General features: G+C 45.2%; 1 protein-coding gene across 1 annotated transcript in view; it reads right to left on the bottom strand.

Moving 5' to 3' along the window:
* ATP1B1 (ATPase Na+/K+ transporting subunit beta 1) overlaps positions 1–23,669 on the bottom strand; it is a 29,095-nt gene extending 5,426 nt beyond the window's left edge. Inside the window, exons 1-4 of the mRNA XM_005690616.3 lie at positions 23,436–23,669; positions 18,981–19,109; positions 2,675–2,830; positions 733–917 (exon numbers count right to left, since the gene is read on the bottom strand). Coding sequence (XP_005690673.1) covers positions 733–917; positions 2,675–2,830; positions 18,981–19,109; positions 23,436–23,532 — 567 coding nt within the window. The 5' untranslated portion in view covers positions 23,533–23,669. The remainder of the gene's footprint in view (positions 1–732; positions 918–2,674; positions 2,831–18,980; positions 19,110–23,435) is intronic.

Here is a 23,872-nt window from a genome sequence, read left to right as displayed (position 1 = left end):
ATCGGCTCCAGTTTCATCCATCTCATCAGAACTGATTCAAATGAATTCTTTTTAATGGCTGAGTAATACTCCATTGTGTATATGTACCACAGCTTTCTTATCCATTCATCTGCTGATGGACATCTAGGTTGTTTCCATGTCCTGGCTATTATAAACAGTGCTGCGATGAACATTGGGGTACATGTGTCTCTTTCAATTCTGGTTTCCTCGGTGTGTATGCCCAGCAGTGGGATTGCTGGGTCATAAGGTAGTTCTATTTGCAATTTTTTAAGGAATCTCCACACTGTTCTCCATAGTGGCTGTACTAGTTTGCATTCCCACCAACAGTATGATAAGCAAAAATAAACAAATGGGATCTAATTAAAATTAAAAGCTTCTGCACAACAAAGGAAACTATAAGCAAGGTGAAAAGACAGCCTTCTGAATGGGAGAAAATAATAGCAAATGAAGCAACTGACAAACAACTAATCTCAAAAATATACAAGCAACTTATGCAGCTCAATTCCAGAAAAATAAATGACCCAATCAAAAAATGGGCCAAAGAACTAAATAGACATTTCTCCAAAGACATACGGATGGCTAACAAACACATGAAAAGATGCTCAACATCACTCATTATTAGAGAAATGAGGATCCTTTAAAAACTCATTATAGTCTCCTCTTCTCATACCAATTAAGGACATTTTAGTGTGAATGGCTCATTGAAATTCTGCAATTTAAAATATTACTTGCCTTAGGTTTGAAGCCCAGAACTCGGTTGAGCTTTATAATGACACATGGTTTGCCCTCTCTGTAGCCGTAAGTTTCATCATTTATTCCAGAGCAATTTCCCAGCCATTCAAGCTTGAACCTGCAGACTTTTCGCTCTCCTTGTTCGTTGTTAAATTCTCCTCGATCTTTGAGTTCGCTGGGCACATCTGAAAACGCAAATGCCATTTTCACATTGTACTGACAATTCCCTGAGCATTACTGATAGAGGACAGGGCTCTCTTCCCTGTCACCATGACTGATTCTCAGACAGGGCTATCCTGCACTTCCTGTATCGCCTGAATTAAGGAAAGATTCCCAGCAAGCCATCTCTCATCTCTCCCCTGACCTTAAAAAGGTATTTTTCCAAAAGCACTAGGCAGTACCTGACTTCACACCAAAACGTCATAGTACTCCATAGTGCTTGATGAGCAAGCATATGATGTCTGCTCTCTAACAATATTTCTCTTCCTTTAAATAATGGATGACTCTGCTGTTTAGAAGACTGAGAGGAAATTGGATCTCTCTTCATGAGTAGCATTGTTTGCACAGGTCAGCATCAACTTAGATCAATAATGGGGATGTTATAATTAGAACACAAATTAAAAGGACTGCCAGTAATTTTCAGAACTAGAAGTTTCTTGATTGAGATTTCTTAGAGCTATGCTGCTAGTGAACATGTTAAACAGTAAAAAGTGAACAGGAAAGAATTGTTTTTCCTTTTCAACCACCATTCAAGGTTTTAAAAAAATTTTTTTTGAGTTTTTGCCTTTTAACACTGAGTTCTTATAAGCATTTGTTTGATGGGGGAAATTTATAGCTGTGTGTTTTAAATTGAAAGCCTTAGGAAAAAAAAAATGAAAATAGAATTCAAAGTTAAAGCATTCTGCAGGAAACTGATGCAGATACCATAAACTATGTATGTGTATGTATATATATGTACTTATATATATTTTTAAGTCCACAAATTAACTATTTTCCCTTCCAATAGTAAAGTACCTCAATTCAGTCCATCTCCTGAAAAGTGATTCACTCTATCATGTGGGCCATTTAATTATTACAAAGTAAGATGAAAATCTCATTTAAATTCAAATGAGGAAAATTTCATGAAGATGTTTCTTTTAAATTACTAAATCCTTTCATAATAACTTAAAATGACAATTTACCCCATATTACACAACAATCTGCCATATAAAGAACTGGAGTTGAATGGAATTAGAAAAACTGATTATCACTAAGTAACTCACAGCAGCGTCTTATTTGTGATAGGTATGATAACAAAGCTGGGAAATTCATACTCCAGGGAGCGAGGGGGAGGATGTGTGTTTGTGTCAATGGCTTAATGAAACTAAGAGCTATTCTTTATGTTCATCAGTCATTCCCTTATCCAGATGCTTAGCTGCCCAAGATGTATTTCATTATCCATCCTGGCCAGGGTCTCTAAAATATACCCTGACCATAAACCCTCCTCCATCAGTTCAGTGTGGTTATAGCTAATCACACCAAAGGGTCATTTGGGTGAGAGAAGGTCCTATGAACTCTTCTGTAGGGGCCAGGGGATTGGGGGGAGGGAGCGGGGCAGAAATCTGGAAATATAAGCAATTATGTTTCTCAAAACCAATGTATGTAGGAGGATCAGAATTGTAATCTGGTCTTTGAGACTGATCAGTGAACAGAGATGCCTGGCAGTGTTCAAAACACACCTTTCAAATAGGGGTTAAAGTAACACTTGCAGCTATACAGTTTCACTGTATCCAAGCCTAACCCATAAAGTCTTTCTGCTTTAAAAAACAAAAAACAGTTCCTCTCAATATAGTCAGAGTTAATCTTTTAAATACTTCAGGAGGATCTTTCAATTATTAAATAACAAATAGAAACAGGAGATCAGAATTAATCAATCACAATCATCCAAAACATTTCTACTTACTGCCACAATCTTCAAAAATCATATCATCCTTCTGGGCCGAATCTCTGTACTTCTTCAGGAAATTATCTATGTTATCCACATATGTCATATAGCTCTTGGGATCGTTAGGACGAAAGGCAATTTCAGTCTTTTGGATCTGAGGAATCTGTGTTAATCCTAGACCAGGTAGAAAGTTAGAAAAACAGAAAATCATGAGTGGGAAGGCAATCAACCATAATACTGCAGACTCTCCACATGTAAGACATACTTTGCTAATGCATTCTGGCTAAAAAGAAAGGCTTATGAGACTTCCCCAGTGGGTCCAGTGGTTAAGACTCCACCTTCCAATGCAGGGGTTGTGGGTTCAATTCCTGGTCAGGGAACTAAGGTCCCACAGGCTGCAGTGTGCAGCCAAAAAAAAAAAAAATTGGGTTAAATTCTCTCTCGTGTGAAATCCTTTCTCTGGCATTTAGGTTAAGTACATAAGTACCAATGACTGTGTCTTAATATCAGATATCATATAAGTTCCCCAGTAACATTTCATGATAGACATATCTCTGTTTTATGTATGAAATACTTCTTGCACAGAAAGCTTAAGTACCTGGCCCAAAGTCACAGAGGAAGTGGTGGAACCGGAATTCCAACCCAGGCATGCTGTACTCTAAAGCCTGCTCTCTTTCCAGTCTTCCTTTGTGCCCACATTAAAAAAAAAAAATACACTGCAAGTCAGGATCTCATGCAGATGGTTCTTCCTTCCCTAACTGCACGTAAGACTGAGCACAGAGGTCTTCCTCCATATTCCTTTTAATCAATGAACTTATGACCACTGGAAACTGCAGACTTAAGACTACTCAATAGAGATACATGAATCTTTTAACCTAGACTGGAGGAATATGGAATTTATGTGCTTCTCCAGCTTTCCATTCCAAACATTCTGAGCAAGTGCCAGACAGGGTAAAAACCAAAGTATGCATACCTTGGATTTCCACTCTTTAACAGACTTTTTAGATTCTTAAACTTCTAAAAGCCTCTGCCATTTACATGACTTCCTAGATAAACGTTTGAGCAATGCTACACAGCACTGCCTCAGATAGTGACTGGACAGTCATCACAACAGCATTCTACTCTAGGACTGCGAGATAAAATATAAAATGCACAGTTACCCTTGGATTTCAGATAAACCATGAATAATGTTTTATACAAGTATGTCTTATGTAAAACTGGGGACATACATAAAAAATTATTCATGGTTTACCTGAAGTTCATATTTAATTGGGCATCCTATATTTTTATCTGTTAATCTAGCAACCCTATATGAATCCCCAGTCCCAGACTTGTCCTCTTGGTGTTGGGCACAGAAGGAGCCCAACTCATCATCACAGTCTTGCAGGGTAACCTCCATTGCTCTCACTTAGAGGCTTATTAAATGTGCAGCCTTTCCGGCTCTGCTGGGGACCTGTCAAATTCCCATCTCTAAGGGTGCAACATGGGAATCTCTGCTTACCAAGCTTGAAGAGATCCTTAAGCATTCTTGGTTTGAGAACTACTGCTATAGAGGATGAGAACCTGGGTGTGGCAGTCCTGACTCAATGACCTCATTAAAGCAGAAGTGATAACCAGAGGGTAGTAACCATTGGGTGGTTTAGTCACTAAGTCGAGTCTGACTCTTGCAACCCCATGGACTATAGTCTGCCAGGCTCCTCTGTCCATGGGATTCTCCAGGTAAGAATACTGAAGTGGGTTGCCATCTCTTTTTCCAGGGGATCTTCCTGACCCAGGAATTGAACCACGTTCTCCTGCATTGCAGGCAGATTCTTTATCAACTGAGCTACAAGGGAAGCCCATTTAGCAGCACCATTTGTGAGGCTTCAGACCAGGTTTCAGTAGGGTCTGGGCTAAATGACCTGTTATTTTCCCTCATCATTAACGATGGCTTTGCACTTCAAAAGTAATTAAATAATGAGGCTGGGGAGACCTCAGGGCTGAATGGGAAGTTCTTCTGTGCCTGCAGTTACCTAGAGGCATGGAAATGATGAAGACAGGGAACGTGAGGGTCTACAGCTGGGCAGAGAGGGTGCCCAAGGCAAGCTACGAGTGACATTAAGAGTCATCTCAGAAAGGATAATGGAGAACCTGAAGAATTTCTGGGGGGAAGGGGAGTGTCAATGGTGATAAAAATGAGTCTAAAGGGAAGAAGCAGGAAAAGACTCTTCCATTAAAAACAAAGGTTACTACAATTAAAACATTTTTTATGATGCTCACAAACCATAGAAAATCATGACTTAAGCAATTGAAATATACTCTAAAAAATGTTTTTCCGTTGACACATTATTAACTTAGAAAATGGGCATTGTGATTATTTATAGTACAAAAAGAGGCCACATGATGAAGACATACATGCAAATATACACAGACTGCCACTGGGACTGCCTGCCTGAGCTAGAGCAGCAGACAGGGCTCCTCCCTCTGAAATGCAGAAAGTCTAGGAGGGAGGGTCGTTGCTGGTTTGCTTTGTAAACAAGATACCTAAGTCAAGGTGACTTCCCTGGACCTGGGGAAGAGCAGAGGCAGGCCCAGAGCTGGAGGTTTCACAGAACTCGGGGGGCGCGGACGTTCTAATCCTGTAGTCAGGAGGGAACAGAGGAGCCTCGAGGGACATTCACTGGTCTCCGGGGGGGTGGGGGGGGGGCGCAGGGCCACTGAGAAAGGCAGCGCACAGGGCGAGCAGAGCACTCAGGCAAATGCCGCCGAAGGCGTCAGGTACTCTGTGTGCCTGCAGGGGGGTGGGCAGAAACGGACTAAGACCTAGGTGCACACGGTTCAACAGTGTTTCCAGGCTTGGGAAAGAGAGGGGCAGGAGAGCAGTGGACAGATGAAAGAGAGGAGACCAACCGTCAGAAGCCAAGGGGCGGTCTCCCCTCAACTTCAGGAAGGAAGGAGATGGGGAAGAACCGGCTGGCTGACTGCAAGGACATCAGCGTGGTGAGTCAGGCATGGCAGCCGCCGTCTCTCTGCAGAGCGGTGACACAGCAATACACAAAACACTACCAAACGTCCATGAGCCTGGTGTGAGATTTGGAGCACCTCACCCAGCAGTTCGAAAGGTCATGTGGAGAGCAAACATGGTAGCGTCGGCATGGCGAGGTGAGGGTCACCCGGGTCAGTGTTCCCTCTGGCCCAGCTTCAGCTCTCCTCCCCAGCAGTCTGCCTTGCACTTTCTGGCTGCTTCTGCATTTCTCTCCCCTGGCTATTCTACCTCCCAGGTGTGTATGTGTGTATGAGTATGAGTGATGTACTTCTCCGGTTCTCCCAGAGAAGAAAGGAGAGCAAGAAGAGGAGGTGGGGTTCTGCAGAGAGCTGTCCTTTCCCTTTCAGTGCCAAGTGCAGGGTCCCCACTATTAAACAGACCAGGTGACACGTGTGAGACCCCCAAAGCATTAGCTCCCTTCACCCAGTGCTCTGGCTCTTTACTACCAAAAGGGCACAGCTAGTGAGTTTTTCAGCAGCCTGAGAGCTCTGGTGAAAACCAAATTCATGCCTATCCAGAGACTTGTACCAGGGACCCTTCTTTTTTTTTTTTAAATAATGTGCTGGGACAGAGTAGACCACCTTGGTAGCATCCAAGGCCAGTCCATTTCTATTGCCACAATTACTGTAGCAAACCTGGTGCCCCTCACTCCTGCAACATCAGGCAGAGCTAGGGGTCGAGTCTGCACACCAGCAATTCTTATTAGAAACGCTGCTGTTAGTCATCTAAGATCTGATTTAATGAAAACAGATATTACATGCACAATGGCACCACTGGCTCAGAAAAGAGTTATACACCACAGGTCTTGTATCCACCAATTTCCAAGAGCCCAAATCCTTCAGAGGGTTTGGTTTATGGTCAAGCCTGTATGTTACCATATGAGAGACATAGAGATCAAACACGCTTGAAGAATCTGTGTTCTGCACGGAGAAACATCACTGATGAAACCAAGGATGTAAGAGGTGAAATGGACAGGTTAGCTTTGGGTCTTGCCATTCTGTGCGTTGCCCAGCTGGATAAGATCTTGGGCCAAAGTTGGCAGATGGAGCTCAGGAACGACAGACCAACCCCCAGGGAGGGCAGCCATGTCTTGCTCTCTTCTATAGGTGAAACTTTCCCTCTGGAGTCTGCACGATCATAGAAGGTATAACTAATATAAGCCTTAGTGACTATCCTTATACCCAACTACTGATCTAAATGTTCCTTCCAGAAAAGCATGAACTATTTGGGTTCATGATAATATAAATGGTTTAAAGGATTTAGATACCAGGTCAAGGGTCCTTCAAGTTCTTCTTTTGAGTATCTAATTGCTTTAGAGAAATTATTAGTAATTTTCCTAATGGTTTAGAGAAAATCTCAGCAGAGAATGCTCCTAATTAAGATTATCCAGAACAGAACAGTCCAGGGGATTGCTCTCTGGTAGCTTCCAGGAACAGAAATTTTCTCTTCCAGGAAGAGAAAATCATGCAATCAGTTTCTCTCTCTAAATCCTAACCTATGGGAGCACACGCATACATAATACACAAATATCCAGGAGGCCACCCCAGAGTCAAGTGTGGCTCTCGCCTGCTTGGTGTGTTCTTCAGCTCCCCTTCCTCATAGTTCTGGAAAGCCCCTCACTCTCTCACCCACCACCTTTGCCTCTTCTCTTTTCTTTGTGTAGAATCTGCTAACCTGAGAATTTCTCTTCCTGGAAGCTATCAGAGAGCAATCCCCTGGACTGTTCTGTTCTGGATAATCTTAATTAGGAGAGTTCTCTGCTGAGATTTTCTCTAAACCATTAGGAAAATTCCTAATAATTTCTCTAAAGCAATTAGATACTCAAAAGAAGATGATGAAGGACCCTTGACCTGGTATCTAAATCCTTTAAACCATTTATATTATCAGACTAATTTTCCATTAGTCTGGGATAAAAAGGGACAGAACTGGATTTGGCAACTTCTTTATTTTCTTGGGGCTTCCCTGGTGGCTCAGATGGTAAAGAATCTGCTTGCAATGAGGGAGACCTGGGTTCGATCCCTGGGTCGGGAATATCCCCTGGAGAAGGAAACAGCTACCCACTCCAGTATTCTGGACTGGAGAATTCCATGGACAGAGGAGCCTGGCAGGCTACAGTTGATGGGATCACAAAGAGTAATCTTGAGTCCATAAGCAAATTTCTCAACCATGACCCTCTCCAAGGACTACACACATCCCTTCAGCTGTCCCTCTCCACAATGCTCACTCCTTATGATTGTTAGTTATAGCTCTGGACAAGGACAAGCTTTGCAGTAGTAACTCTGAGAGGCCAAAGACAGCAGAATACCCAATCACTGACTTGCAGTTTCAAATTATATTCTAGGAAACAGACCTAACCTTCTGCTTCTCCAGGCTTCTGAACTTGAACCTACATGAACCACACTAAGCTCTGGACAGCTTAGCCCTCAACTGATCATTTGCCGTAAATTACAGACTATTATCAAATAGTCACCTGAAAGGACTGAAATGAGAATCTGGAGGTGTGAAGCTTTAATATGTGGTTTTTAACTAGCATGTCAACTTCACATAAGATTTGAAGTTAAAATAATTAAAAAAACAAAAACAAAAACCCTGGACTTTGAATTACATTGACCTCTACTTGGTTCCCCATTTCTTGAGAAAACAAATAAGGAAAACACATCACCACGGACTTTAGTAGGGTTCATAGCAGGAGGGGTCAGGGGAAAGTAAAAGAGGAAGAGAAAGGAAAGAGAAAAGAAAGACTGTTCATTAAGAAAAGTATTTTGCTTCTAATTAGGTTTATAATGTAGCAAGCTTATAATTTCTCCATCTACTTACGAGTTAGAAGTATTTAAACTAGAATGCATTCATTTTAACCTTTCAAAGTTACTCAAAGGGAGTTTCAAAGTACAGCTGCTTGTGCCTGTCATTTATTACAACCAATAAATTACTAGGCCAAATGCCCTAAATAGGAATCACTTTCCACAGAAACCTCCAGAAGACAAAAAAGTGCTTATAAAGGTAGCCTTGCACATACTACATACATACTGGTCTCCTGAACATTCCAAGTAGAAAAGTAATTTTCCATTCAAAGAAAAAACTGGGAACGTGGTTTTATACACACAGTCATACAAATCTAGGTACACATAAATACACACATGCATGGGCTTCCCTGGTGGCTCAGTGGTAAAAAAAAAACCTGCCTGCCAACGCAGGATAGGCAGGAGATGAGGGTTTGATCCCTGAGTCAGGAAGATCCCCTGGAGGAGGAAATGGCCACCCACTCCAGTATTCTTGCCTGGAAAATTCCACAGATAGAGGAACATGGCAGAGTACAGTCCATGGGGTCACAAAGAGTTGGACACTACTGAGTGCGTGCACACACCCCCACGCACACACGCACACACACACACGTACTCCCCCTTCAAATGCCACTAGGATATTTATGGGTTTTGACTGTTGCTTTTAATTTTTATGTTACCTATGTAGGATTAGTATCAATTTACCTAACAAAAATACAGTGAGGGCACAGGAGAATACAGTGAGGGCCACTGTATTTTCTGGAAACCAGTCGCCTAAACCTCACCTCTGCCTCTGATTCACTTTCCATTGTGGCCTGGGATCAGCTGAAGTCAACCCCCATGCCTCTGGGAAGGTTCACGTCTCCACCCTCCCCAACCCTCAAGAATCTCAAGAAGCTGCTCTCTTTGAAAAGCCTTAGAAAGATGGGTTGCTGGACTATTCTCTACAGCCTATTTGGGAGTTCAAAAACCCTCAGTGTATGGAAATCTTTTCTCCTAAGTTAAATGGCAGGCACATTGGTTGAAGGCTCTTCTCCATTTATGGAATTACCCTATATCATCAGATATTTTTTTTCCTATAGTTGTATACTCATCTTCAGGTGAGCAGAGAGAACTAGTGATATTTAATTCAATGGCTCTATCTTAGATACACATGGAATTTCACAGGGACATAGCTTTAATATCTTGTATAGCTCATTATTATGCTTGTTCTCAGTAAAATAAATGATAACCACTTTTATAATGGAAAACTATAAACAGTGAAATCTACCATATTAATGACGCTTTTTTAATCCAAGGCCAAATGGATGAACAAGCACACACAGCATTTTGATTTTAGATACAAAATTTGCTAAGTGACCAATATCCTAAAACAAGACGCCACATTGAACAGGATATCTGACGATGTCTACTCATGCATGTTATGTGGGGAAAGACACTTTTCTGGCTGGAAGCCACTAGGCGCTAGCCCCCATTTCCCCTTCGTCTTCCCAGCTTCCCTCATCTTGTCTGTCAGGTGGGGCACGGGGTCCTGAGATTACTGGAATGAGAGCACAGAAGAAGCACAGACAGCAAGTGCAACCCATCGCATTTTACCATAGACAGGGAGGGCAGAACTGGAGGCTGTAAGGCTGATGTTCTTTCCACCACCTCCCCCAGACAGAGCGGCGGAAAAGCCCTACACGAAGCTTCAGATTCATCTCCCCACTCCCATCTCCACCTCTGCATGAAATTTGTTACCTGGTCCTATTCACCAGAGGTCTTTGCTCTGCTCAGTCATCTAAAATGAGCATATGAAGTAAGATGCATTTTTTTCTGTGACTCCAAGAATGTTTTTAAGTTAATCAGTAGGCTTCCTGTGCACCTGAGCTGACATGATTAATCATACCTTTATCTTTAGACTGGAAGAAAAAGCACCCTGGGTGGGTGAGTTGTGAAGGCCTAAGAGGCAGGCTCACTGAGGAAGGGAACCTGGAGTTTGCTGTCCTCAACCCTTTAGCAAACTATGAGTCTGGGTAGGTGCCCCTGGAAACCCTAGCACCACCAATGCCAACTCATCCATAGCCTCAGGCTCTGGGAGCAGGCTGGCAAGACCCATGTGGGGGAGGGAGGAGAGGCAGGTGAGGGAACTGAGTGCCAGGCGGAGCTGGAGGGCATCAGCTGTTTACCATATAAGCTCACAGATCAACGTAATCTAACGCAATAGCAGAAAAACATCTTGCTGGCACTCTGAAGTAACAATTCCCCCAAAGTATAAGGAAGCCAAATACGTCCAATTCCCCCTTTTGAAATTTAGGTGAAAGAGACTAAATACAGTGTGGTATAGTTTGGAAAGAAAAAAAAAAGGGAATTCTGAGACTGACGTAATGACTTCTCAAGAAATCATTGAGAATGAATGAGAAGGAATTACAATGAGATTGGAATTCCAATGCCTCGACAAGATGTTTCCCAATCAAGGTGAAGTGGAGCCTGCTGGTGGTGGCAGTGTGGTCTGCTGGTCTCTGCCCACCCTACTCCCCTGCCTCATTGCTGGCTACCCTCTCACTGAAAATATGAGCCTTTTAAAATGAATTCTTCCTACACTGAGCCATCTTTACATCAAAACAAAACAAACACCTGCCCATAACTTAAGAGGAAGCGTGCACATCCACACCGCTCACCAGGAAGCAAGGCGGCTGGGAGTCTCCTGGACCCCCTGACTAACACACAGTGACCTTCATTTCGTGCCCCCGTGGCTCTGTGCGTGCAGAGCGGGGTGGAATAGGGATGGAAGGGGAGACATTTCCCTCACACCACTGGCCAGGCAGCAAAAAGGGCAGGGTCAAACCAGGGGCAGGCACGGTGAGTGTGCATTTGCGTGTGTGTGGCGGGGCACGTGGGTGTGCCTGCTGCCCTCTCTCGCATGCTGACAACTGCGTCTCTCTCCAGACCCAACACCCTTAACAGGCGATCTTCTTAAGAGGGTCCCCCAGGGAGGAAAGCTTGGCAGGGGTGAGCCCATTTTAGAGGGAGAGAGTAGGACCAACATGATGCCACTTAAATGTACTTAACCATTTTTCTTAAACGTGCTTCCTAACCCAGACTCTCCCACTCTCCACGCGAGAGCCGGCTCACTAAGTGCAGCTGAGAGGAGCTACCCACGTCCGAGGTCAGGGGCAGCGGCCTAGAGTGACAAGCTGCGACGGCGCAGGAACGGCCGAGAGGAGCTACCCTGTATCTGAAGTCAGGGGCACCGGCCGAGAGGAGCTACACTGCATCCGAGGTCAGTGGTGGCCGGGAGGAGCTATCCCGTGTCCAAGGTTGCGGTGGCGTCTGGGAGGAGACACCCTGCATCCGAGGTCAGGGCGGCGGCCAGGAGGAGCTACCCCACGTCCGAGGCCAGGGGCCACCGGGAGGAGACACTCTGTGTCTGAGGTCAGGGGCGGCCAGGAGAAGCCACCTTGCGCCCGAGGCCAGGGGCGGCAGCTGGAAGGAGCCACCCACGCCTGAGGTCAGGGCCGGCAGCCGGGAGGAGCAACCCAGGAGCGGTGGCTGCCCAGGCACAGGAGGGTCTAGAGGAGCTATCCCACAGTGAAAGTCAGGAACGGTGGTGGTAAGGAGATACCCCTCGTCCAAGGTAAGGAGCAGCGGCTGTGCTTTGCTGGAGCAGCCGTGAAGAGATACCCCCACGTCCAAGGTAAGAAAACCAAGTAAGATGGTAGGTGTTGCAAGAGGGCATCAGAGGGCAGACACAGTGAAACCATACTCACAGAAAACTAGTCAATCTAATCACACTAGGACCACAGCCTTGTCTAACTCAATGAAACCAAGCCATGCCTGCGGGGCAACCCAAGCCGGGCGGGTCATGGTGGAGAGGTCTGACAGAACCTGGTCCACTGGAGAAGGGAATGGCAAGCCACTTCAGTATTCTTGCCTTGAGAACCCCATGAACAGAATGAAAAGGCAATATGATAGGATACCAAAAGAGGAACTCCCCAGGTCAGCAGGTGCCCAATATGCTACTGGAGATCAGAGGAGAAATAACTACAGAAAAGAACGAAGGGATGGAACCAAAGCAAAAACAATACCCAGTTGTGGATATGACCGGTGATAGAAGCAAGATCCTATGCTGTAAAGAGCAATATTGCATAGGAACCTGGAATGTCAGGTCCATGAATCAAGGCAAATTGGAAGTGGTCAAACAAGAGAGGGCAAGGGTGAACGTTGACATTCTAGGAAATCAGTGAACTAAAATGGACTGGAATGGGTGAATTAAACTCAGATGACCATTATATCTACTACTGCGGGCAGGAATCCCTCAGAAGAAATGGAGTAGCCATCATGGTCAACAAAAGAGTCCGAAATGCATTACTTGGATGCAATCTCAAAAACAACAGAATGATCTCTGTTCGTCTCCAAGGCAAACCATTCAATATCACAGTTATCCAAGCCTATGCCCCAACCAGTAATGCTGAAGAAGCTGAAGTTGAACGGTTTTATGAAGACCTACAAGACCTTTTAGAACTAACACCCAAAAAAGATGTCCTTTTCATTATGGGGGACTGGAATGCAAAAGTAGGAAGTCAAGAAACACCTGGAGAAACAGGCAAATTTGGCCTTCGAACGCGGAAAGAAGCAGGGCAAAGACTAGTAGAGTTTTGCCAAGAAAATGCACTGGTCATAGCAAACACCCTCTTCAACAACACAAGAGAAGACTCTACACATGGACATCACCAGATGGTCAACACCGAAATCAGATTGATTATATTCTTTGCAGCCAAAGATGGAGAAGCTCTATACAGTCAACAAAAACGAGACCAGGAGCTAACTGTGGCTCAGATCATGAACTCTTTATTACCAAATTCAGACTTAGATTGAAGAAAGTAGGGAAAACTGCTAGACCATTCAGGTATGACCTAAATCAAATCCCTTATGATTATACAGTGGAAGTGAGAAATAGATTTAAGGGACTCGATCTGATAGATAGAGTGCCTGATGAACTATGGAATGAGGTTCATGACACTGTACAGGAGACAGGGATCAAGACCATCCCCATGGAAAAGAAACGCAAAAAAGCAAAATGGCTGTCTGGGGAGGCCTTACAAATAGCTGTGAAGAGAAGAGAGGCAAAAAGCAAAGGAGAAAAGGAAAAATATAAGCATCTGAATGCAGAGTTCCAAAGAATAGCAAGAAGAGATAAGAAAGTCTTCTTCAACGATCAGTGCAAAGAAATAGAGGAAAACAACAGATTGGGAAAGACTAGAGATCTCCTCAGGAAAATTAGAGATACCAAGGGAACATTTCATGCAAAGATGGGCTCGATAAAGGACAGAAATGGTATGGACCTAACAGAAGCAGAAGATATTAAGAAGAGGTGGCAAGAATACACGGAAGAACTGTACAAAAAAGATCTTCACGACCCAGATAATCATGATGATGTGATCACTAATCTAGAACCAGACATCTTGGAATGTGAAGTCAAGTGGGCCTTAGAAAGCATCACTACGAACAAAGCTAGTGGAGGTGATGGAATTCCAATTGAGCTGTTTCAAATCCTGAAAGATGATGCTGTGAAAGTGCTGCACTCAATATGCCAGCAAATTTGGAAAACTCAGCAGTGGCCACAAGACTGGAAAAGGTCAGTTTTCATTCCAATCCCAAAGAAAAGCAATGCCAAAGAATGCTCAAACTACCACACAATTGCACTCATCTCACACGCTAGTAAAGTAATGCTCAAAATTCTCCAAGCCAGGCTTCAGCAATACGTGAACCGTGAACTCCCTGACGTTCAAGCTGGTTTTAGAAAAGGCAGAGGAAGCAGAGATCAAATTGCCAACATCCGCTGGATCATGGAAAATGCAAGAGAGTTCCAGAAAACATCTATTTCTGCTTTATTGACTATGCCAAAGCCTTTGACTGTGTGGATCACAAGAAACTGTGGAAAATTCTGAAAGAGATGGGAATACCAGACCACCTGACCTACCTCTTGAGAAATCTGTATGCAGGCCAGGAGGCAACAGTTAGAACTGGACATGGAACAACAGACTGGTTCCAAATAGGAAAAGGAGTACGTCAAGGCTGTATATTGTCACCCTGCTTATTTAACTTATATGCAGAGTACATCATGAGAAATGGTGGACTGGAAGAAACACAAGCTGGAATCAAGATTGCTGAGAGAAATATCAATCACCTCAGATATGCACATGGCACCACCCTTATGGCAGAAAGTGAAGAGGAGCCAAAAAGCCTCTTGATGAAAGTGAAAGAGGAGAGTGAAAAAGTTGGCCTAAACCTCAACATTCAGAAAACGAAGATCACGGCATCTGGTCCCATCACTTCATGGGAAATAGATGGGGACACAGTGGAAACAGTGTCAGACTTTATTTTTTGGGGCTCCGGAATCACTGCAGATGGTGACTGCAGCCATGAAATGAAAAGACGCTTACTCCTTGGAAGAAAAGTTATGACCAACCTAGATAGCACATTCAAAAGCAGAGACATTACTTTGCCGACTAAGGTCCGTCTAGCCAAGGCTATGGTTTTTCCTGTGGCCATGTATGGATGTGAGAGTTGGACTGTGAAGAAGGCTGAGCGCCGAACAATTGATGCTTTTGAACTGTGGTGTTGGAGAAGACTCTTGAGAGTCCCTTGGACTGCAAGATTCAACCAGTCCATTCTGAAGGAGATCAGCCCTGGGATTTCTTTGGAAGGAATGATGCTAAAGCTGAAACTCCAGTACTTTGGCCACCTTATGTGAAGAGTTGACTCATTGGAAAAAACTCTGATGCTGAAAGGGATTGGGGGCAGGAGGAAAAGGGGACGACAGAGGATGAGATGGCTGGATGGCATCACGGACTCGATAGACTTGAGTCTGAGTGAACTCCAGGAGATGGTGATGAACAGGGAGGCCTGACGTGCTGCGATTCATGGGGTCGCAAAGAGTCGGACACGACTGAGCGACTGAACTGAACTGAACTGAACTGATGGAAAGCTAAGATCCTATTGTGGTTGTTTAGTTGTTAAGTCCTACCTGATGGACTGTAGTCCATCAGGCTCCTCTGTCCATGGGATTTCCCAGGCAGGAATACTGGAGTGGGTTGCCATTCCCTTCTCCAGGGTATCTTCCCGACCAATGAAAATCTAAGTGTACAAAACATCCATGTTATATCATCCAAAGGTTGGAAATACTAAATTCAATATCCAAAAAGAAGACACTCTGCTTCCAGTGAAATGACAGGGCTATAAAAAATCAAGGTACCTGTTAACAGCCACCATTTACCTAGTGCCGTGAGGTTTGTGACTCTGAAGTACTAGTCACTTGACATATATGTAGTATCTTTTTTAATCCTTAATCCCCATTTTATAGATGAGAAAACTGAGGCTCAGTGAGGTTAAGTACTGTGTGGAATGGGGGGATTGTGTCCAGTTCCGCAGCCCCCGCTTGTCCTTTTCAGGTCAGTTTTATTGGGAATTTATGTGTCATGGCTTGCGACCTCAGGCACTGTTCTCACATTTAGGTTACGCAACATGAAACTGCCAACAGGTAACCATTTTTTGACCCACTAAAATAGCAAATGAATATGTTTCAACATAAAATCTCAGCAGCCCTAGCCTTCCAGGCTGAGGAGGCACTTCTGTTTCGATATCACAGAGCAGTATGACTTTGTAAGGAATATTATAACCACTAATGGCCACAACTGGTCAGGGCAAGAAACTGTACGTTATCTATTTTTTTCCTACATTTTCCTCCTGTTTAAAGATTTTTTCCTTGCCCTGAGACTTTTGTGTTTAACCCCACAGCTTGTCCAGTATTATACACAAACAGACGCAAATGTTCTGTACAATTGCCACTGCTTAATTTGACCACGTTCACACATGTTATTTAGAAGAGATCTGATGACAAGGTATTCCAGTGTGAAAAGGGCAGTCAAACCTCAGTCTGGTCAGGTTTGTCTTCATGACTCAAGTTCAGTTAATAACAGCATTAATAAATCTTTACATCTTTAAATAACAGACCGCCTCTTTCACACTCACTAGGTTCATTTGACTTAAATATACACTTTCCCCCCTTTAACGGTCATGAAAACAGAGGCTTAAAGATATTAATTTGAAGTCAAAAATTTTGCCAGTGTTTCTATACAGTCCTTCAGTCTGTGGCCTGAAGAAATAGTTATTGCCTACCAAAAATATAAATCCTTAAGATGTGTTAAAGAGAGTTCGGGAGGGTCCCTCGGAGCACTCAGGGAGAGACCACAGGCTGTACTTCTCGATTCTCGGCAGCGAGTGCTCTGCCGACCTGGCCACCCCGCTCAAAGGCCACCATCACTTTCAAATGAATGTTATGTCCCTTGAAAAGGCGAGGTTTGTAAAAGGAAGCTTGGCCTAGCCTCTACTGGCAAGATGATGGGTGAGGAAAAGGAGAGACAGCGAAATGACAAAGAACTGAGGGGTGTGGGGGGTGTGGAAGGGGGTGGGATGGAGGGCTGAGGAGGAGGACTCCTGTGACTCAGACCAAAGGACAGGAATGCATATTTCCAAGATGAGCCACCGGCATTCCTTTGGAGAAGTGACTGTTTGTCAGGTCAGTCCAACTGCTGTGAGGACACTAAATATAGGTACTCAGAACATGTCTTTTAGGAAGGGGCTGGAAGGAAGGGGAGGGAGGGAAATGCAAGGTCATTTGTAAGCCCTTACTTCAAAGGGCTGGCTCTTTGACTATTTCTTTTTAAAAGTGAAACTTCCCTTTCTGCAGAGAACATGAGGAATACTTTTAATTTTATTACGGACTGACTTCACAAAGGTTAAATACTCCAGGGCCAGTTTTTAAACTGGAAATTGTCTTTAGGAAATTAAAGAAAATGCTTGACTTTGGGGTCACCTTGAGTCTAAGAATTGTTAGAAAATGGCATCATGATTGAAAATTAGCTTTTAAATGGCAAAAAAAAGAGAAAGAAAGAAAGTCTACAAAGATTTAGAATTACGACTGCTAATGCTACCATAAAAGCTGAAGCAGACATGACCGTGAAAAGACACACCATGCTTTATTGTCACAAAAGCCAGGGTCCAACATGTTTATTTAAGATCCTACGCTTCTCTGTACAAACCAGAATTCTTGTCTCAACCTTTCCACATACCCACCTCTTTGAGGAAACAGCTGTCACAAACTATGAATTATTTAGCAGGTTTAAGTCATTTTATATACTTGTATGTTCTCTTTTTGTCACTTCCAAAATCCCCTAGATCTAAATTTATCTGGAAATATTTAGGATTTTTCTGACAGTAGAGGACTGTTTGACTTGGGGCTAACAAGGAGTGTCTTCCACCTCCATATTCTGAAGACTTTCTTCCGAGAGTCCTTCTCAGGCCTAAGGAGGAGGTGGACATGACCAGCTTGTGACTGGCAGCCACACTTGATCACGGCCGCTCAGCCCCATGAAGACAGCCTCGAGACTGTCACCTCAATACAGCTGTTCGTAAACCGTTGCCCGGGGAAAGTGGAGACGGGACACGTCACCGCCACGCCTGGTGGCAGCCTCAAGGTCACTGACCATGTGAGAACCCGGAAGTTATGCAACATTTCCTCTCCCGAGGTCCTCCTGACAATGACTCTTAGACTAGCCAGACAGTGCAGTCGCTAACAGAATAATCGAGTGTGCCGGCTCTGCGGCCTCGTCCTTGTGTCAGTGTCAGCCAAGGGGGCAGCGGGACTCCCCGGGGCTCCGTGACCACTGAGGACACACATGCCGCACACAGGGCACACAGGGCAGGTCACTGCAGCGACTGCATCCACATCACAGCAGGGCACTCGTGTGGAGCCTGCACTTCTCCGTGATAAGCTCAGAGCTAAAGGAGACAGCTACTTAACCTGCAGAGGGGGCCCAGAAAGCCAGTAAATAAGACGGACACAAATAGAGGAGTGAAGAGAGTGTGCCTTGTTGAAGGTCAAGCTGCCCGTCAAGAACAGGTGAAAGAATGGACTCCTGAAGTCAGGGCTCCCCTCCCTGGGAGTTGGTGGCCGTTTCAGAGCTTCTCATCATCCTTAAAAATAAGTTAACCTTTAAAAACGAGAGCCAAAGTGGTTTTTTAAAGGATTTATCTGAGTCATAGTCCCCTCAAGCAACTGAAAAATAAGTGTGTGAGCTGGAAAGGCCCTATAACGAGCCCACTAACCAACCCCTTGGGTGTGAGGGACGATGAGAGCAAGGCTCCAGTCAGGAGTCACAGGGTCAGGAGTCACAGAGCAGGTGAGCACCAGGCTGGATAAAGGACCAGGGCTCTTTTCCCTCCCAGCAGAGCTGGGAAAGTAAGATGTCTGCAACCCCAGCAGCATTGCCTGCAATGCAGGGAGGAGAGCTGCCTGCAAGAGACACAGTCCCCATTTTTTCTTCCCAGGCTGGCTTTACAACCATGAGACAGACAAATGTTCAGAAGAATGTGCTCAGATAATACAACTATTATTGGTAGAAGTGTTATATCAGTTGAAAAAGTGACCCTTCTTTTACAACCAGAAGAAAATTGAACATATTTACATTCATTTTACCTGGTGGGGCCACTCGGTCCTGATATGTGGGCTTAAATTCACTGATGGTGAGCAGCATCACTTGGATGGTTCCGATGAAGATGCCCGCCAGGCAGCCATAAAAAATTACGTAGAATAGAAGGATCTTAACTGCAAGGAAAACAAACAGAAATAAAAAAGGCTATGAAGCAGTCCTGTGCTCAGAATACAGGGCGAACCTTGCCAGAGATGAATGGATTTCCTTCCTGGCTTCCCCTCTAAGCTGTGTCTTCAGAGTCTGCTTTCCCAATCTTGATCAAGAGTCTGCACCTCACTCCCAGACTCCCAGACTGTGGGGCAAAAACAGGGGGGCAGGGAGCCCTCCGTTATAATGTATCTGTGTTGCAGGATGGTTAAAGATAGGATGAATATTCAACGAGAACCAAGATTCTTTAGGAAATAATTTTATTCTCTAAATTAAAAAAAAGAACTGTCAGGAAGATCATCAATAAAACCTAGGGCTGTGTTTGTGTGCTTATGCAATGCCTTTCAAATATGACAATATATTCCCTTAGAGAATGATGTTTCCTTTGCTTGCTTGTCCCTTGATATTCCAACACTACAATCCAGGCCCTGATGCTTCTCCAAACATTCGAATGCCCGTGAGTTTTTACCCTGAGAAAGAGTGATGAATGCTGAGCAAGCTAGTGAAGCTCTCCTGATCAAGTACACTGTCTTTCCTTTCAGGGGCACCAAACAAGGGGGGAGAAAAGAAAAAAGAAGGAACCGCTATAGTAAAATGGCAAGTAGAAAATTTTATTTCATCTTCTGACTGGACTCAGATTAAGGACTGATAAAACTGACTTTTCTTCCCATAGTTCACAGGATAACAGAATGGAAGCCAAAACAGCTGCAAAAGCAAAAAAAATTAAAATTAAAAATAAAAAACAAAACCAAAAACCCAAAAAACAAACCTTGAAGCCCATGGACTGGAATGAGGGTATCAGTTACCAGTTTACAGGGATTATCTCCCAGATTAGCCGCATAGTAACAGGCTGTACTAGGCATCGCCGGGCAGCCCTGTGCCAGCCAAACACTCAATGCGAAGGCAGCGGTGGGAACGGGGTTATCAAGTCTGAAACATGACTGCACAAAGGGGCCTTAAGTTACTTCTCAAAATGCTCAGATCTCCTGCAGTAAACGCTGGGGTCCTTGGGAAAAAGCAATAAAACAAAAGTATTATTAAAGTGTGTGTGTATATGTGTGAAGGAGGTCAGGAGGGAGTGGGTTCACTGTGGCTGGAATTAGCCAGGTTTGCCTTCTGTGTATACTTCAAAGCTCAACTTTTCTATCAGTGATAACTAGTTCAGGGGAAATGATACTCTAGAGTTGTTAAAACAAGCAAAATCCACATAAAACCATACGAAAAATGCTTCACCATAATCCTTTTTCTCCTCCATTTGGAAAAAAAAAAAAGAAAAGAAGGAAATGGGCAAAGACCCACGCCAAGATAAGAAGAAATGAAGACTGTGCAATCCAGAACTCCAGCTGCCCAGCTCAATCCATGTCTCCCCGCAGGACAAGAGTTAAGTGCTGCATTCTGTATCCAGGCAGCAGTAGGCAAATGGCAAGGCTGTGACGTCAAGAGATCTGGAAAAATTTTCCAGTGAACGCTCCTAAGAGGTGCAGGAGCTGGTGTAACATGGTCAATATGGTTCTCTGCTGCCCCCACCCTAGGCACTTACAGCCTAACCACGGAAACGTTTAACACTCATTTCTGGGGCTACAGATACCCGATTCTAATGACAGGAGGAGGTACAGAATTGAGGCTACAATTTGATTAAAATACAAGTATGACTGGGGAAAAACAACTCATTTTGTAAGCACACTGATTCAATTTCAAGAGATACAGCCTCCCCTATCTGCCCAACACTGTACCCTCCGGGAACTGAGGGGTTCTCCACTTTTGTGCTGAGACGTTACTGAGCAGTCTCCCCCGTTGGTGCTGTGAGGTCACTTGCTTAGAGTGGGCAATGCAGGTGTGGTGGGGCGTAGGCCCTGGGTGCCGACATGCTGGCTCGAAAAGAAAAACCAGGTATATGGTACCGACCTGACAGGGTGGCGCAGAGGGTACATTTTAGACACTTTTTTTTTCTTTTGAAGCAATAGGTCTTCCTCTAAAAATATATATAAGTAATATAGAATTATTTCAATTTGAAAAAAAGAGTACCCTTCAAAAGGTCATATGCAGAAGGGAAAATGGCATCTGGGCCCAGCGGTCAACATAAACACCTACCAACACCTGTATTAACTTAACAAAAAGGTAGACAGCACTGGGCGATTTGCGTGCTACGCTCTCTCCAGCAGGTGACAGGCAAGGCTCTCGCGTCCATCTTGGTGAAAATCTACCTACAAGCAGAACTGAATCAAGGGCAACCTGCCCTGGTCTCAAGGGCATCCGTGTTGGGCCCAGGACTAGGAAGGTGGCATTTTCTCCACAAAGACACAGCTGCTGCCGCCGCCTCTGTCTGTGAGAGGCTCTGTCATTTCTTATACGGCCAGAAAGGAAAACTGCAAAAGAAAAACTGAATTTCTTAGCCCAGCACCTCACCTGCACCGTGGAAAATGGAAGGAAAGATGAACCATAAGCATCAGTACTCACGTCTGCATTCATGAATCAGTGTGTCGACACTCTGCTACATGTAGTATCAAGACACAAACATCAACACACACACTCTCTCTCTCATATGGAGGTGCTGTCGGACTACAGAACAAGTCGTTCCATACTGCCTTACCCTCTGAAACAAACATTATTCTGGAATTGGAATGAGGAAAAAAAGATATTTTATGAGAGGGAAAAACTCTAGAGGGCCGACTTTACAATATGCCTAGAGTCGATGACGCCCCAGCCCCTGACGAAGCTGAAGCTGCAGTCAGATCACTGTGGTAGGAACCTCCGGTGAATCTGGGAGAAGGGGGCCCATCCTGCAGCGTACCCCTCAGACTTCACTCAAGTTACCAAGAGTCGCTAGGAGATGGCCCAGGCTGGGAGCTGTTCACTCCACAAACACCCTGAATTCTCCAGGCCTTCCCTTCCACCTTAAGAAAACACAGAGCTATCATTCTGCATGAGAAACTATGGCAGTAACCCCACTGAAGAATACAGTCTTTCCAAAATAAAATATAAAATACAAGCTGCAAGCCATCGCCTTAAAGACCTGCATTCAACATGCTCAGGATACCTATGCTTCATGGGATAAGAGTTCACCTTGGCTAACCTTGAAGTGTGATGCATTATTAACCCTTTACTTTTCAATCAAGAGAGACCCATTACAGGCTGCTTTTTTTTTCCTCTACAAAAATCGTACGTTCCAGGTTCTTCCATTTCAAAATGTCAGCCAAGCGCTATTTCCCTGACTCATTCTCCTGCCGATGCTCACAGAGCCTTCCAATCAGAAGAATCACATCAGCACCTACCCAGGGCTCCCTCAGTGGTTGCAGTGGCGGTGCTAGTGGTGTCGGTGATGGTGATGATGATATTAGAGAAGGAGGGGCAGTGATGCAGGAGGGGGGAGTTCCCTCCCTCCTTCCCTCTCTTCCGCAGTCACGACTCATATTCAGATTTGCCTACAACTCTGCCCTTCAAAATGACCTTACCAAAAAAAAAAGTCACCCTTTCCGTGTAGAGAGGTGGAAGACAGGTAAGGTATCTAATTTGCAACGGAAAAAAATCTATCCAGTCAAGCAACAGGCTACTCAAAATCTTGTAAGATGACCTGTTTCTGCCTTTATGCGATTTATTTCTTACACCCAGGCACCGATTCTGCCTCTCTCTGTAGACCCTGAAAACAAACCGACTTTGCCATGTTTGCGGGCCAAGGCTCAGCAACGGAGTCCTGACACAGAGCTTCCAGGGCCGTTTCTGGGTTGTGATGACTCCAGGGTAGGTCATCGGTGGCGAGATTCTAGGTCTCGCTACGAAATACTGCAGTGTATGGATTCTGTCTCCGCCGCCCCCCATCCTCGCCTTCTGAAGTACATATTTAGACTAGAAGAAAGGTGCTATAATACACAAACTCTCCTGCATTCGATCCGATTTCCTTCCTGTGGTTCTCTCAGAGCCTCAAATTTCATTTTTAAGGACTTGGGACACGACTGTAAGGGAGAGACAGATCAACTCTCCCACCGCCGGACCGTTCCCAGGACGGAAGGGCTCCACTGATGCTCAGATAGACTACAACTGACCGAGACCGCCACAATCCACAGAACGCTCTACCTAGCGAGCTGCCATCCCCGCCCGCGCCTATTCCGGGGACTCCGCATTCCGCACAGGGATGACAAGCCCGGGCCGGCGCAATCAGAGCGCTCACCACCCGAACCCGCTGCGCCCTCGCCAGCGCGGAGCGCGCGGAGCGGTCCGCAGAGCCTGCGCAAGGGATGCGCCTACCCGGAAACACAAGGTGCTAGGGGGGCAAGAGCTGCGGCCCCCGTACTTACACCAGCTGCCACCGGTCCTGCCCAAAAACTCCTTCTTCTCCGAGTTCCAGATAAATTTCTTCCAGCTGCCCTCCTCCTTGGCTTTTCCGCGGGCCATGGTGGCGGGTCAGCAGCTGCCGCAGGGACTGAAGATGGGTGACTGCGGCGTGCGCCCTCGCGTCCTCCCGGGCTGCCGCTCGGCGTTCCCGGCCTGGCTCTCCGCTGGCTGCACCCGCCGCTGGCGCTGCGGCTCTCTGAGTGCCAGACGCGCGGCGGAGAAGCAGAGTCAGGAGCGGCAGGAGGGGTAGGCGGCGGCGGCGGGGGCGGGGGCGGAGGGAGGAGGGAGGGACCGCGCACGCTGGGCGGCTCCGAGCCCCGCACCTATTGGTGGGCGCGCGGCCGCTCGCGGGCTCTCTTTGGTCCGCCACGCGCTCCTCTTGCCCTTGGGCGGGGGGCAG

The sequence above is a fragment of the Capra hircus genome, chromosome 16 (genome assembly GCF_001704415.2).
Source record: "Capra hircus breed San Clemente chromosome 16, ASM170441v1, whole genome shotgun sequence".
Taxonomy (NCBI): Eukaryota; Metazoa; Chordata; class Mammalia; order Artiodactyla; family Bovidae; genus Capra; species Capra hircus.
Note: the sequence above shows the minus strand (reverse complement) of the source record. Positions and strands in the feature narration are given on the sequence as shown.